We start from the raw sequence: 14,860 nt of genomic DNA, 5'->3' as shown, positions 1-14,860 counted from the left end.
GTGATTCCTTCCCCGGCGTAAGTTACCGGTAAAACCAATGGCAACGCAGATATTTCATGGTTTTTTAAGGCTTTCCATCGTTTTCCATGGTACGCCGAGACCGTTCCACACTAACCGGATCGAGCTTTTTCTTACGCAGCCTCAGGCAGCAATGCTGTCTACACTATCAACGCCCTTAATATCAAAAACACGCCCAAAACACCCCCAAAGAGAAATAATTTCTGTCCCACACGAAAGCCAAATCCCTGGAAGAAGAGCACAAAGTATCCGCCTACGAGAATCACTGCACCCAGGTTCGGCCACCATGGCTCCGATCCACCATTGTATTTGTCCAGCCCATACATCATATCAACCCAGACACTCACGATCAGCTGTAAAATCCCCGTGCATGGTAAAACAGATCTCAGAATTGCACTAGCTTTGATCCCACGGGCGAAGAATGTGTACACAAGAAAGTGGTGCAAGTTGTTCAGAGCGGCAAACGGGCGCCATCCGCCGTGGTGACTCAGGTATCGCATGTAGGTGAGGTACGGCGTTGTGAAGTGGTGGAAGGCGAGTGGTCTGCCGATTTGACTACCTGACGCGCAGACGAGGAGAATGTCGAGAGATTCGTAGAACTTGGAGAGATGGAAGATATACCGGATGGTGAAGCTGTCTTTGGCATCATCGTGGAGGATCTGAAGAAGCATAACGAGGGAGACTGCGGCATAGAACCAGTTATGGACTCTAGTCAAGGGCCTGGCGGCGGGGATAAGACCATATCTCGTCACATAGACATCAACTGCAGTCCATACAAGCAGCAAGAGAAGGGAGAATGTAAGGACCTCGGGGAGAGTTGTCAAAACTGCCATTGTACATCACGCACACACACAGCACACACACAAAAGCTTCTGAAAAGGAAGTTCAGAAAGTGGAGGAGTAACCCTACATAAACGCACAATGGGCCCATAAACAGCAAAAGCAAACATCAAGGGTCTAGACTTGGGGTAAACAAATGCTCTATTCACTATACACCCAGGTCCACGGCCTGGAAAACTGACCTGTTCCAAAGATCGGAGTCATTCACCTACATCATCATAGCCACCAATCTAGTTGGACTTAAGCTTAATTAGGCATGGGTATGTCAGTCTGGCAATCATTTCAACTGCCTGGCAGAAACAACAGCAAACCACTTTCGCTTCCACGGATCCCCAGGCTCAAAGCCTACTCGGCGGTCTTCTGTCAGCTTCCACAGAACCTGCAGCAGAAATGGCGCCAAAGCCTGTTCAATGACCTCTTCTGGAACCGTCCCAAATACCGCTCGCACAATCTCGCGCAGTGTCATTCCCCCTTTCCGGACTCTCATCCTCCCAGGCGTACCTTCATTACTGACCCTTTCTCTCTCCTTAACCAGTACCGACAAAACCCCGCGCACCCTTACCTCCTTGTGGTGGATATACTCTTCCACCCTTGCGTTCAGATCCTCGATTACCGCGCCATGCGCCGGATATCCCAGGGTAGCCCCCAAGCCCTTCATCCGCTCCAGGCTCTGCATATACTGCCCGAGATCCGGGGCAACGCTATACCCATGCCCCAGCACATTATCGCCCGTGAAGAGGGCATTTTCCTCCTCGAGTAGGAAGCACATGTGGTCTATCGAGTGTCCAGGTGTGAAGATCGCACGGATTGTTGCCCCCGGCACGCTGAAAATCTGGCCGTCGTCGATCCCATTTTGGTCACGGTCCGGCAGCGCCTTGTATACGTGTCTAGCTAAGGATGGCTCATGCGAAATCAAATCGGGGACACCACCTGTATGGTCCCCGTGCCAATGCGTAAGGAGGATGTGAGAAATTGAGATGTCGTGGCTGCTGAGGAGGTCGGCGATGCGGTTGAGCCAGACGGGGAGCCCCTGCATAAGTCAACTTCAATTCCATTTTAATTACCAGTTCTCTGTTTCCAAGACGATGAGCCTAACCTGTCCCGTGTCAATGAGAATCCGCTCTCGACCAGTCCCGACCAGATACGTGTTTGTGCCTTGTAGATGCATCGCGCCTGGGTTGCCGCCCAGGATGCGAGTCACTCGATTGCTGAGGGTTGAAATGTCAGGTAACACAGGGAGGCTAGCTTCCTGGCCGGCGAGGTATTCCTGCCAGAAGTCTTGATTGAAAGGCATACGGAGGGCCATTTCATTGCGCTGCGGAGTATTGAGGGCGCTGATGGTAACGCGTTGTGTACCCGGTGATATATTCGGCGCCCTCTTGCCACACTATCGAAGTGGTAAAACCCGAAAACAGGGGTGCAAAACCCGAACATGACTGCTCTGCCTGTCGTCCAATACCTTCCTCTCCGACAGGAGAAAAGTACAAGGGCAATAAGGATTACGTGGTAGGCACGCAACGTCCAGGTTGCCATGATGCTTCAAGTCAGACCTCATATCGTGGCCGAGATTTAATGTTTCCGAAGATTCTTGTTATATTAAATTCGTCCATGATGCTTTTATTCTAATGCTATCTTTATACATAAAGTCCAGAGCAGGCTGCAGAGTTGGCCATCATTTGGGACCGTATATCCCGCGTAGTATTTGGCCTCAACATAAAAACATGCATGACCAGCAAGCTTCATCATGGCCAATCCACTCCCGTCCCGGGCATCGGCCTGACCCTAATGGATTTGGCTGTTCGTTACCATCAAACGGAAAAAGCAGCAAGGGATCGAGTGCCGGCTTCGGCGCGCGATTGCGGGTAGCTGGAGGTTGGTATAGGTTTAAACTGTCGCTATATCGCGGTGAATTTGCGGCACTGCTGCCACCAAATGCTAATGACGGACAGGGGCTGGCTTGCTGTTGTAAAAGAGGCCCTAGCTGCTGTCGCCCCTGGGCCATCAAGGTCTCCAGCTGACTATGGACTCCTCCGTGGTTGCCTAAGCCATTGTGACTTGTTTCAGTCTGGAAAAGGGCATAGGATGCTTCTATGATCGGCCACGCGAGGCGAACAAGACCCTCATCGCCGCAAGCCATGCTCTCTGTCACGGCTGTAGCCACCGCATGCCACGGAATCGTCACATACCAGCGGAATCCTTCACCGCGTGGATCGGTATGCATCAGCTGCGCCTTCTCCAGCACTTTGAGGGTGAGGCGGAGAACCTTTGTACTGCTTTCACTCGGGTTGGAGGACGCACACTGCGCTGGATGGTTGCTACCTTGAGCCTGCGGCCGTTTCAACGGTCGTAAAGAAGAGAGGCGTGCCCCTGAGACGAGGCATTGTGTGCCGTGCCAGGTGAACCATGCGAAGAGTGAGGACTCCGGGTCGCAAAAGTGCAAGAGACGGAGTGCATTATTTTCGAATCGCTCCGCGTGCTTCTGTTTGGCTTGCTGGCCTTCAACTGATACGGCAGCGTCGAAATTCAGGGCACGCCCTGCCAACTGGAGATGGTATGTGACCAATGCGAATGTGGTATCTGTTAGTTCCTCTCTTTCTGGTACCTCGTGGGCTGTGCTTGGATCAAAGTCTGCGTCATTAATGTTTTTAGGTAGGGAGAAGGTTGATGCTGCCTCGTTAGGGCTAATGATCGGTTCGGAGGCTTGCTTGAGTGATGCTTTCAGGTCCAAAAGACAGACTGTGAGCCACAGTCGTCTGCACATCTGTTGATCGAAGAATGTCTGGTTCGTGTCCGTTTCCCTGTGGAGATTCAGTGCCTTTGCCAGCCTGACGGCTACTGCAGAGAGGGTCCAGGCGGCCTGACTGTTGTCTGTGCACCCTCTAGCAATCTACCAGAAAAGAATCAATCAGTCCCCACTGTTACTAGTTCATTACTACAAAGGGACTCACCAGGTATAAGACGAATGCCTGTAGCGCTGCAACGCTGGGTGACGCCAACAAGCCGCTTTTATCCAGCGCAGACTCACAGGCTGCTCGAGTATCTGCCACGAGGCGACACCTGCTTGTGCAGAAGCGTGCCATGCATTGATCCTCTGTTAAGCTCGCTGCAGCTGCAAAGCGGACCGAGAATCCTAACGCGTCGACAGCCACGTCACCGGGCATATATGAGAGGTATTGTTGGCCCCGAATCATCCACTTCTCGACAGATGGGCGGTGCAAGATTTTAATAACGGGGTCTACTTGCTGAAGATAGACCTCGCAGAGCTGCCGTGTCATCTCCCTATCTTCGGGCATGGAGGGCCAGTCGCAGGTGAGGCTATTGCTGGCCAGGCCCAGGACTCGGAGCCATCCACCTTGGATGCTGTTGTCTAGACTGGAGGTCTTTGACGTTGGACATATCTCCACTGCAGTCTGTGATTTATTAGGCATTACGTCGGGAAAGTCATTTATCGCCTGCAATAACGTCAGTTAGATTGAATTGGTAGTATGGCTATGACACCTCCTACCTCAGCATCCAGACTCCCCCGAAAGCACCCGAGGTCTTCCGCGAGGGCTTTCTCCTCAAGCCCTGTCTCCAAAGATGGAGTCCATGGTACTTCCCCTGCTGATGACGGCTGGGCAATGCCACCAACCGGCTGCATCACGTCAGCGTAATTGGTTGCAACAGCTCGACTAACTGACCTTCTCAAGCGGTGTCGAGTATGGGCTCAGAATTGACGAACGCATGCTGTCAACCAGCTCCTCAAGATGACGAATACGCTGCGTAAAGTCCTTATCATCCGTAGTTACTGCACTGGGCGACGGGCCTGCTTTGGCTTCCATTGTCTCTGCAGTGTCAAGTGAAGGTGTAGGCGACAGCCGGCGTTGGCGTTTCGCATGGATACCACGAGGAAGGCGTGGCCGATGGACAGGAACGCACACAACGCCAACAGCCACACAATTACTGCATGGATTGGCCTTGTCGCACTTCACCTTGCGCGTACGGCACAGCTCGCAGGTCAGACGTGGTGTTTCGGCGTGTCTTTGCCGATTGCGCCTCTCCATTTTTATAATACCCTAAGCTAGGTTTGTCAACCAGCCGCTGGCCCCCATGAGTATCTATATAGGCTTTCCACTGTCAAGGGGTATATATGAACACGGGGTAAGCATGTAGCGAACACGAGGAGGGGGCGTTAGCAATGTAACTAGGCCATGCAAGCGAGCATCCGACGACAGGGCCGGACGTCTTCCACGATTTAGTCCAGTGGGACCTTGCGAGGCCTCGATCCACTGCAACAAGTGAGAACTAAAAATGGAAGCAGATGATAGCTCTCAGATGTGGAGTGCGGACGCCCGTGGAGATGTGAGGGCATCCCTGGAATGTCCCGCGCCATCACCAGCACTACATCCTTATCTTGTCTTACATTCTTCAATAGCAAGATCGACGGGACGGGCAGGATCAGATTGCCTGCAGATCTATGAATAGCTTTTGTCCGATCTTGGTTCGAAGAGGAAAAAGAAGTGTCGCGTGTGAATGGCTCGTGCCTGACAAGCCCTGCCAATACGGGGATGGGGCCAGTAAAATCCTTAATTTTGATTATCTTGGGAGCTTGAGCAGCTGGAAGCTTTCTTGGATTTCCTTGTTTGAGTCGAATACGAGCGCCCCGCCCTTCCTAGTGAATACGATCTCCCAGGCAGCAATTCGACGTCCTGGCTCCTTCAGCCTTTTCTCGGCACGACCAGTCTGCGTCAGACCAAAGGAGGCCTTCAGCTGGTGGCAATACTTGTCTGTGCAAGGGGTGAGCTGTTTATGTCTCATCAAGTGGCAGATTCCCTCTTTCGACGAATCTCCCTCCAGTGAGCCATCGGCTGGTGCAGTGCATAGAATCGCTGTTTAGACCGCCGAACGGCGTCCTGCGATCGCTTCCACGCTTGATTGTAGTAAATATCAATCGCAGAATCGATATCCGACCTAGGGCGATCCGCCATCGCAGCCGCAAGCTCGACGCCGTCGACAATGGCATGGTTGCCCCCTTCCCCACCGAAGATGGGCATCGCATGCCATGAGTCGCCCACGAAGACGACCCCTTGCTCAGCAGCATGCTGCATCTCAGCACGCGTCACATGCACACATCGGACAGTCCAGTGGAACACGCGGTGGCCCTCGATGGCTTCTCGATTGAGGAAAAGGCTCCACGGCTCAGCAAGCTGGCGCGACTCTAGCTCGTCGAGTAGCGCTGGGGGAGCTTGTTTCGCCTCCGTGGCCGAAAGATTCGGCCGGTACAGCGTGTCCTGGTCGCTGGAAGCAGACACAGGGCGCGAGTACGACCAGTCCATATGAATCACATTCCTTGTCATATTGCACACGGCGAACGGGGCGTTGAAGCCGTCGCCAATGCCCGCGAGGATGTTGGAGTTTCCGCACAGCGGTCGAAACAGCCGGTCAAAGTCGGCCCTGGGGAGCTGCCACTCGCCGTGGTAAAGAATCGCTGGGACCGTCTCGGGCACGACGTTGGGGAGAATTTGCGCTCGGACTATGCGGCCAGTCAGTTTGATTGTGGGTGTAGGGGGGAGGGATTAGGGCTAGTCCACCAGTCGAATTTACTCCATCGGCAGCAACCACCATGGCCCCTCGATACGATGCCCCATTCTCAAAGACCACGGTCACATCGCCCAGTCGACCAGTGACAGTTTTGAGTCGATGCCCATGACGCACATCCAGCTCCTCCTCGCCGCTGTCGCTGATCCACCTGCGCAGCGCATTCCTGTTCACGCGCACAATCTCCTGCTTTGTCGCCTCGTCTGGCACAAACAGTTTGTCGCCCGTACCATTGTCCCACATAATCTGGTCAATCCAGCCCTGTCCGCCAACTTCGCGATCCGGCGCTGCGCCCCGAAGCAGACTCCTCAGTGGCAGCCCCCCTAGTGCGGACAGCAAGGCCTCATACCCCCATTCTCGAAGACTGATTGCGAATCCCTGGCTGCGGTCTGGGCTGGAAGCTTCGAATACTATGTTTGGGATGCCGCTGTTCGTAAGCAGGCGGGCGGTAGTGAGGCCTGAAAGCCCGGCCCCGATGATGAGGATGGGGAGCTGCGATGTCTCGTGCGTTTTCGTCATTGTCGCGGCAGTTTCTTTGTGAATGCACCTCAAGACATGCAAAGCCGCAGTACTGCTATATTGCCGTGGTAGACATCACAGAGCTGCTATAACACCGGTCTGCTTGTTAAAAGCCGCTGGCTAATCGAGCGTAATCGGCTTTTACGCACCGGCTTTTGCCAACCACAGACCAACGCCGGCCAAAGGCCCCCCTTGCTATGCGGAATACCAGCTATAATTAGCAATGGATGCTGTAAATTCGCTAGTTAGCATAATTATCGCCGGATCAGCACGGGGCTCTCCCGGCCTCGATGCTCTGTCGAACCTGTCGTCCTGCTGGAATACTACAAGCAATAATAGACAGAACTCCGTTAGATCTCGAATCATTGCGTCGTTCCGTCGGCTATCGCCAAGGAAGTAGAGACAATAGAAAATATTTATTGGTGGCTAAAGGTAGTGAGGCTTGGTCTGCTTGTTCATTCATCGACGTGGCGTAGACATGTATATATTGCTGCAAGTAGATGCAACCCCCTTCTTTCCGTTGGGTTTACTTCCAGAGTACGAAATAAAGTGTCACTTTCAATTGAAGAGCTAAACTATCCTAACCCCGCATCCTATTTCCCTGCCTACTCGAACCTGCTCCGGCGCTGCCCATTCAACTCGACCTGCACCGCCGCAAACCGGCGATAGATCTGCGGTATAAAGTACGCAGTAATATCAAACTCGTCCTTCTTAACCGCAACAGAGTAGAAAGCCTGGACACCCGTGCGAGCCTCGAGTTCTTCGACTGGCACAATGTCCCGCAAAACGTTCAGATAGGCTCGGGGATTTGGCCCGCGTCCATGGCGTTCCAGGAAGCTGACCACCGTTTCTGCAGCGGCCATGTCACTCTTCGTGTGCTTGCGGACATCGATGAATATCTTGACGTCCGGAAGAGCAAGTGCTGGCTGGATATCATAGTAGAAGCCAACACCCTTGTGGCTCATGGCATTTGCGTCCTGGCCCTCCGGCGTGGGAACGGGCTCCGACGTAGGGAAGTCTGCTGGCAGCCCATTGAGCTCGTACCACAGCTCGCGCAGGCTCGTGAGGTGCTTTGCAGAGAGTGGTCGGAGCCCGCCGATGGTCATCACGGATGCGATGTGGTCGAAGCAAGTGTTGGGCGTCGCCATGTAGAACTTCAGCCGCGACTCGTCAATCTTGCAGCAGTCGATGGCGGTAGTTCCACGAGGGCTGAGCTGACGCCCGTCTGGGTGATTGCTCAGGAAATCCTTGACCACGTTCAGACTTTCAAGCGAGACGTTCTCCCCGTAGGCCTCCTGCATTGCCAGCGGGAGGGTTGTGCTGAGGAGCTTGTTGATCTGCTCGGGGATGCGCGGGTACAGGTACATTTTGATATCAATAGCGTTGGAATCGGGGAGCATCTCCACGCCGGTGAGTACTGATGGCCCTGCGTACTGCTCGCGCTCGGCCTTGCTGGAGAACTGATTGCGCAGATGGGGTTCAAAGGTCCAGAACAGGGACATGTCCACATTCGGCAGGGACTTGGCGAAGTCGTTCAGAAGCGACTTTGTTGCAACCTCGTTGTTTGGGTCTGCGGCAGTGCCTGTCAGAGGACCCAGAGGCTCGATGTAGTTGCGAATGTAGGGCTGCTTCTCCGCCGTGCCAAAGCGCCAGCTGTAGCTGATTGGGGCACCGTCTCCTGCGCTCGCGGCCACGCGGCTCCTGTACCAGGGCTCGCTAGAGACTGGCTGAGGACCAAAGGTTGGCACGATGGTGAAGCGATGGAATAGCAAACACTCCACCTGGCGGGCTTCTGGATAGCCTGCCTCGAGCATCATGCGGGCAAGGTGGCGTCCGGTGAGCTTCCACCAGAACTGTTCATCATCGGTACCAGCTGGAAGTGAGCGGTAAAGAGCATCAAAGATGGGCAGCGGCTTGCTGTATCCTGGAGATGGGATACGGGCCTTGCTGCCATTGACAATACTGGGCGACATGTTGGTCAGACGAGTTGCGGTACAAATGTGAATCGATTTCAGGTAAATCTTAGTTTCAAATTAAACAAAGCTGCATGATACTTTCCTTCTCCAGCAGGCATTTTATTATCTACTGCCTGTTCCCATCGGAGTTTGCGACTCGCGTGTCATTCTCGCTCTTCGGCCTCTGCACCGTCGACGCCAACACGAGCTGACGGCCGCGAGACATCTATCCTCGTATCTTTCGGATTTTGCATCTGTCGGACTTTGACAAAGGGCGTACAATCCATCTCGGCCTATGGAAGCACCGGAATTGAGCTGAAGGGAGATGTTTATAGATATCCCCTCTGGCCGCACAATTGAACGCTGGACACAATCCTCGAACAACAAACAAGCGAATATGGATCCGAGGCATGCACGGTTAGTATTCTTCGGGAATGAGGTCCCAAGCGATGGCGCAAAGGATCTATTCCGGCGACTGCGCCAGCACAGCAAGGACCGTCGGTTCAGGCTACTGTCCATCTTCCTCGAGGAGTCCACTGCGATTCTCAAAGAAGAGGCCGCAAAGCTCCCTAAGCAGCTACAAGAGTTGATCCCCCATTTTGACACAGTGTGCTCGCTAGCCGATGTCGACTTTCGACAGGGGCCTCTCGGTGCCGCGATGGAGAGCGCCCTCCTCACTGTATTGGAGCTTGCCCTCTTTATAGGGTGCGTGCCTTGAGTCCTTTGACATACTGTGAAGCTAACTATATTCCAGTCATTACGAGGCTGAGGACAGTGAATGGGATTTGGATCCGTCGAAGACTATTCTCGCCGGGCTCAGCATTGGGATCCTCGCTGGCGCTGCTGTCTCCTTATCCAGCAATGTGGCGGACGTGGCCAAAGTCGGACCAGAAAGCGTCCGAGTTTCCTTCCGACTGGGAGTCTACGTTGCCGGTATATCGTCCAAGCTGGAGGCACCTCAGTCCGATGGGACGCTCCAAAGCTGGGCGCACGTTATCACAGAAATGACGCAGGACGCGGTGCAGCACGAGCTCTCCCAGTTCAATGAAGGCGTAAATAACCCCGAGCTTACCAAGGTCTTCATCAGCGCTGCCGATAGCACGTCTGTTAGTGTCAGTGGGCCACCATCGCGCGTGAAGGCTGCTATTCAGTATTCTCCTGTCCTGCGATACTCGAAGCAGCTCCCATTGCCGGTCTACGATGGACTCTGCCATGCCTCACATCTCTACAGCGAAGGCGATATTGAGAGTGTAATTAATAGCAGTGATTCTGTTATTTCCAACTCCCGACCTGTTCGATTGCCCTTGATCTCCTCCCAGACCGGCACAGCTTTTAAGGCCAGGACAGCCCGTGAGCTCTTCCTCGAGATCGGTACCGAATTACTCACTGGCACAATATACCTGGACAAAGTCACGGCTGGCATCGTGGAACATGCGAAATTGCATTCAGAAATGGGGAGCTATCGCATTGACACCTTCCGCACCTCACTTGTGCTTCAGGGTATACACTCAGCCATTGCAGCCAGCATTTCTCAGCTGTCACTGTCAAGAAACGATCTAGTATCTTGGGTTCAGAAAGAGTATGGAGCTCATCGACCATCCTCCTACGCTGCCTCTAAACTCGCCATTGTCGGAATGGCATGCCGGCTACCTGGAGGTGCTAATGACCCTGATCTCTTCTGGGAGCTGCTTGAGAAAGGACGTGACACACTTACCACAGTACCCCCAGACCGGTTTGACCTGGAAACCCATTATGACCCATCTGGCAAGACAGAAAATGCGACAGAAACTCCGTTTGGTAATTTCATTGACAGACCGGGTTATTTCGACGCAGGGTTCTTCAACATGTCGCCACGCGAGGTATATACCCCTTAACCTTCGTTCCTAGGCATGAAACACTAACATGAAACGGATAGGCAGAGCAAACAGACCCCATGCACCGACTCGCCCTCGTTACTGCCTACGAGGCTATGGAAATGGCAGGCCTTGTTCCCGGCCGCACGCCGTCCACCCAGCAGGACCGTATTGGGACATTCTACGGGCAGGCGAGCGATGACTGGCGAGAACTGAACGCATCCCAAAATATAAGCACGTACGCAGTCCCCGGTGGGGAGCGGGCCTTTGCGAATGGAAGGATCAATTACTTCTTTAAATTTTCTGGTCCTTCCTATAACATCGACACGGCGTGCTCAAGTGGCCTCGCAGCAGTTCAGACAGCCTGCTCTGCATTGTGGGCTGGGGAAGTTGATACTGCTATTGCCGGGGGTCTTAATATTATTACAGACCCCGACAACTACGCTGGGCTAGGGAATGGACACTTCCTCTCGAAAACAGGGCAGTGTAAAGTCTGGGACAAGGACGCAGACGGCTATTGTCGCTCCGACGGGATTGGATCCGTCGTTATCAAGCGGTTGGAGGACGCTGAGGCCGACAATGATAATATACTGGCAGTGGTGCTCGGTGCGCGCACAAACCATTCTGCTGAGGCTGTCTCGATCACCCATCCCCATGCTGGTGCGCAGAAGGAGAACTACCAGCAAGTTCTGCAGCGGGCTTGCGTCAATCCCCTAGATGTGAGCTATGTCGAGCTTCACGGGACAGGCACCCAGGCAGGCGATGCGGTGGAATCGGAGTCGGTGTCTGATGTATTTGCACCGTCTATGCCCCGTCGCCGTGCAGACCAACGCCTGCATTTGGGCGCCGTGAAAAGTAATATCGGGCACGGTGAGGCTGCAGCTGGGATTGCCTCTCTTCTCAAAGCCCTACTAGTATACCAGAAAGGCATGATCCCCAAGCACATTGGTATCAAAACAGAGATCAACCCTACTATCCCCAAAGATCTCGAACGTCGGAACGTGGGCCTGGCGATGGAGAATACACCCTGGCCCCGTCCTCCAGGGAAGACACGCCTTGCAGTCGTCAACTCGTTTGGGGCGCACGGTGGCAATACAACGGTTCTTCTTGCAGACGCCCCAGAAAGAGCAAAGGAGACTGGCGATAATCCCCGTGAAACGCATCCGGTAGTGCTTTCAGCCAAGAGCAAGAAGTCCTTACAGGCCAACGCAGAAAGGCTGCTGGAATACCTGGACGAACACCCTGAAACGGATCTCGCAGATCTCTCGTACACGCTCTGTGGACGCCGAATGCACCATAGCATGCGCTTTGGAGCAGCGGTCTCCAGTGTCGCAACGCTGCAGAAAAACATACGATCCTGGCTGGACAGCCCAAAGTCATCTACTGAGCTGCGGCCAATTCCCAATGAGGTGCCATCTGTAGTTCTCACCTTCACTGGCCAGGGTGCTTACTATCGAGGAATGGGCCAGGAGCTGTTTAGTGAATTCCAGAATTTCCGGACTCAGGTCCTTCAGCTGGACCAGATCGGACAGCGATTGGGATTCCCATCCGTTGTCCCTGTTATTAGCGGGGAAATTGGGGATGGTCCGGTGTCTCCTGTACTGACCCAGCTGAGTGTTGTGGTGCTGGAGATAGCCCTGGCTCAGTTCTGGTCACTCCTCGGCGTGCGAGCTGGTGCCGTCGTTGGACATAGCCTGGGCGAATATGCTGCCCTCGCTGTTGCCGGTGTCATCTCCGCTGCAGATGCTCTGTACCTGGTAGGACGACGTGCACAGCTGGTCGAGGAGCACTGCACTGAAGGCAGCCACAGTATGCTCTCGGTGCGAGCCCGCTTGGGTGATATCGAGGACCTGATCGCAGGCGACCCTGGGACAGCTGGCATTGACTATGAGCTCTGCTGCCGGAACACTTACCAGGACACTGTCATTGGTGGCAAGAAAGGCCAGGTTGACGCCATCCGCCGGACTCTTGAAGCAAAGAGTATCAAATGCACGCTGCTGGACGTGCCGTATGCGTTCCACTCGGCGCAAATGGGCCCTATACTCGAGCCTTTCCGAGCACTGGCAAGACCAATCACGTTCAAAGCCCCGAGCATCCCTGTCCTGTCTCCTCTCCTCGGAGGAGTCGTGTTCGACGGCAAGTCCATCAACGCACAGTATCTCTGTCGTTCTACTCGCGAGCCCGTCGATTTTGTCGCGGCGATCGAGGCTGCAGAGGACTTTGGGTTGGTCGACGCCAAAACTCTCTGGATTGATGTCGGCCCACACCCAATCTGCGCTGGCCTGGTTCGTGGTATCGATCGTGATGCGCAGGTTGCTTCCTCATGTCGCCGTAATGAAGACAATCTGGCCACCATGTCCAAGACACTGGTAACTCTGCAGCTGGCGGGAATAACACCATCGTGGGTGGAATACTTCCAGCCGCGCGAGCAGGAGTATTCCTTGCTGCAGCTGCCCAAGTACAGCTGGAATGAGACCGACTACTGGATTCCCTATATCGGGACCTGGACGTTGGATAAGGCGCGCCTCAAGTACGGGGAGACAAAGCAGAACCCTCTCTCTATATCGCTGTCGCGTCCCTCGACGCTGCGAACGTCTCTGATCCATCAGGTTACAGCCGAGTCCATTGAGGCGACAACAGCAACGCTGGAAGTGCTTTCCGACATGCGGCACCCTGATTTCCTGGAGGCCTTGCACGGTCACAAAATGAACAACTGTGGTGTCGCCACTTCTGTATGTAAAGCCCCAGCCCTTATATATTCATGCTAATAGTTGCAGTCCATCTGGTCCGACATGTCATTTACGGTTGGCGAGTACTTATACCGCCGCCTCGTTCCTCAGGCCAAAGACCTACACATGAACCTCTCTGAGTTTGAAGTCCTCCATGCACAGGTCGCGAACAAGGACAAAAACACGATCCAGCCGCTTGTGCTCAAGGCGTATCTCGACCTTTCCACCAGCTCCATGTCTCTGTCCTGGTTCACTGCGAGCGCTGAAACAGGAGAGTGCGCTGCTGACTCTTTCGCCACCGCGGTGGTCAGATTCGAGGATGCGGCTGCGTGGACAAGCGAATGGGACCGACTCTCGCATCTGGTCCTCGGTCGTATTGAAACGCTTGAAGAGCGAGCCGCAAAAGGAAAGGCCAGCACACTGTCCAAGCCGCTCGCATACGCCCTATTCAAGAATGTCGTCGACTACGCAGAGCGGTACCAAGGAATGGACCAGGTCGTGCTGCACGAGCACGAGGCAGTTGCCGACGTGACCCTTCATCCTGAGCGCCATGGCAACTGGCATACTCCGCCGCACTGGATCGACAGCGTGTCGCACCTGGCTGGGTTGGTCATGAACGGCAGCGATGCCTCCAACACCAGAGACTACTTTTATGTCACGCCGGGGTGTTCGAGCTTCCGCCTGCTGAATCCGCTAGAGGCAGGGGGCAGGTACCGCAGCTATGTTCGCATGTTCCCCATGCCAGACGAGCCGAATATGTACGCAGGCGATGTGTATATTCTGCAGGATCAGCGGATTGTGGGCATGGTCGGCCAGATTCGATTCCGCCGTGTGCCTCGTCTTCTGATGGACCGGTTCTTCTCGCCCGCGGCTTCGACTACCCATACTGTCACTCAGCCAGAGCTGGATCGTGTCCAGCCGCGAAAGCCAGCAGCTGCGAACCAGTGTGGTGTACTGAATACCGGTCCACTTCCCGCTAGTCATGGTGCTGGGGCGCCTAGTGTCACGACGAACCAAAAGAAAGAGGATGATCATTTACCTGACATTTCATCTGAGGAGGAAGTCTCTGATAAGTCCTCTGACAACACTGAAATCTCCACGCCAGCGTCGTCTGATCAAGGCAGTCCAGATACTGGAGTCGTGGCCCAATGCCTGCAGGTGATGGCACGAGAGACAGGTCTGGGGCTGGAATCACTGACACCGGACGCAAGCTTTGTTGAGCTGGGCATTGACTCGCTGATGTCACTTGTTCTGTCGGAGAAGTTTCGCGCTGAACTGGGTATTGAGATTAAGAGCTCCCTGTTCCTGGAGTGTCCGACTATTGGGGAGTTAAAAGCGTGGCTCGAGGAGTACTGCTAAGTTGAGCTGG

The 14,860-nt window shown here is 54.2% G+C and overlaps 6 protein-coding genes across 6 annotated transcripts; 1 reads left to right on the top strand and 5 right to left on the bottom strand.

The window, feature by feature from the left end:
• Positions 1-105: 105 nt before the first annotated feature.
• On the bottom strand, positions 106-851 carry ASPVEDRAFT_156136 (uncharacterized protein; the record flags this gene model as incomplete). The annotated part of the gene is made up of 1 exon (XM_040808503.1): positions 106-851. The coding sequence occupies one exon, from the start codon at positions 849-851 to the stop codon at positions 159-161; it is 693 nt and encodes a 230-aa protein (XP_040674257.1). The 3' UTR covers positions 106-158.
• nscB (metallo-beta-lactamase type thioesterase nscB) lies at positions 829-2,181 on the bottom strand. The gene is made up of 2 exons (XM_040808847.1): positions 1,955-2,181; positions 829-1,888 (listed from the first exon to the last, which is right to left on the bottom strand). The coding sequence occupies exons 1-2, from the start codon at positions 2,162-2,164 to the stop codon at positions 1,136-1,138; spliced, it is 963 nt and encodes a 320-aa protein (XP_040674256.1). The 5' UTR covers positions 2,165-2,181; the 3' UTR covers positions 829-1,135.
• Positions 2,182-2,566: 385 nt separating this feature from the next.
• Positions 2,567-4,901, bottom strand: nscR (Zn(II)2Cys6 domain-containing transcription factor nscR; the record flags this gene model as incomplete). Its single annotated transcript, XM_040810877.1, has 4 exons — positions 2,567-3,745; positions 3,807-4,310; positions 4,364-4,492; positions 4,539-4,901. The coding sequence occupies 4 exons, from the start codon at positions 4,899-4,901 to the stop codon at positions 2,567-2,569; spliced, it is 2,175 nt and encodes a 724-aa protein (XP_040674255.1).
• A 753-nt stretch (positions 4,902-5,654) lies between these two features.
• nscC (FAD-dependent monooxygenase nscC) lies at positions 5,655-6,954 on the bottom strand (the record flags this gene model as incomplete). Its single annotated transcript, XM_040807975.1, has 2 exons — positions 5,655-6,370; positions 6,429-6,954. 2 exons carry the CDS (start codon positions 6,952-6,954, stop codon positions 5,655-5,657), a joined length of 1,242 nt encoding a protein of 413 aa, XP_040674254.1.
• A 419-nt stretch (positions 6,955-7,373) lies between these two features.
• nscD (prenyltransferase nscD) lies at positions 7,374-8,987 on the bottom strand. The gene has a single exon (XM_040813830.1). The coding sequence runs from the start codon at positions 8,925-8,927 to the stop codon at positions 7,560-7,562; it is 1,368 nt and encodes a 455-aa protein (XP_040674253.1). The 5' UTR covers positions 8,928-8,987; the 3' UTR covers positions 7,374-7,559.
• A 319-nt stretch (positions 8,988-9,306) lies between these two features.
• Positions 9,307-14,850, top strand: nscA (non-reducing polyketide synthase nscA; the record flags this gene model as incomplete). Its single annotated transcript, XM_040818671.1, has 4 exons — positions 9,307-9,614; positions 9,664-10,768; positions 10,825-13,494; positions 13,540-14,850. The coding sequence occupies 4 exons, from the start codon at positions 9,307-9,309 to the stop codon at positions 14,848-14,850; spliced, it is 5,394 nt and encodes a 1,797-aa protein (XP_040674252.1).
• Between the last annotated feature and the right edge of the window lie 10 nt (positions 14,851-14,860).

Source organism: Aspergillus versicolor (genome assembly GCF_001890125.1).
Source record: "Aspergillus versicolor CBS 583.65 unplaced genomic scaffold ASPVEscaffold_16, whole genome shotgun sequence".
NCBI classification, from domain to species: Eukaryota; Fungi; Ascomycota; class Eurotiomycetes; order Eurotiales; family Aspergillaceae; genus Aspergillus; species Aspergillus versicolor.
This window is presented reverse-complemented; position numbering and strand designations above follow the sequence as displayed.

What these genes read in the sequence shown, in the direction of transcription:
- nscD (XM_040813830.1), bottom strand. Translation starts at nt 8,927, where the DNA reads ATGTCGCCCAGTATTGTCAATGGCAGCAAGGCCCGTATCCCATCTCCA.
- nscB (XM_040808847.1), bottom strand. Translation starts at nt 2,164, where the DNA reads ATGGCCCTCCGTATGCCTTTCAATCAAGACTTCTGGCAGGAATACCTC. An exon ending in TTCTCATTGACACGGGACAG is followed by an intron (nt 1,889 to 1,954) that starts GTTAGGCTCATC and finishes TGACTTATGCAG; the next exon opens with GGGCTCCCCGTCTGGCTCAA.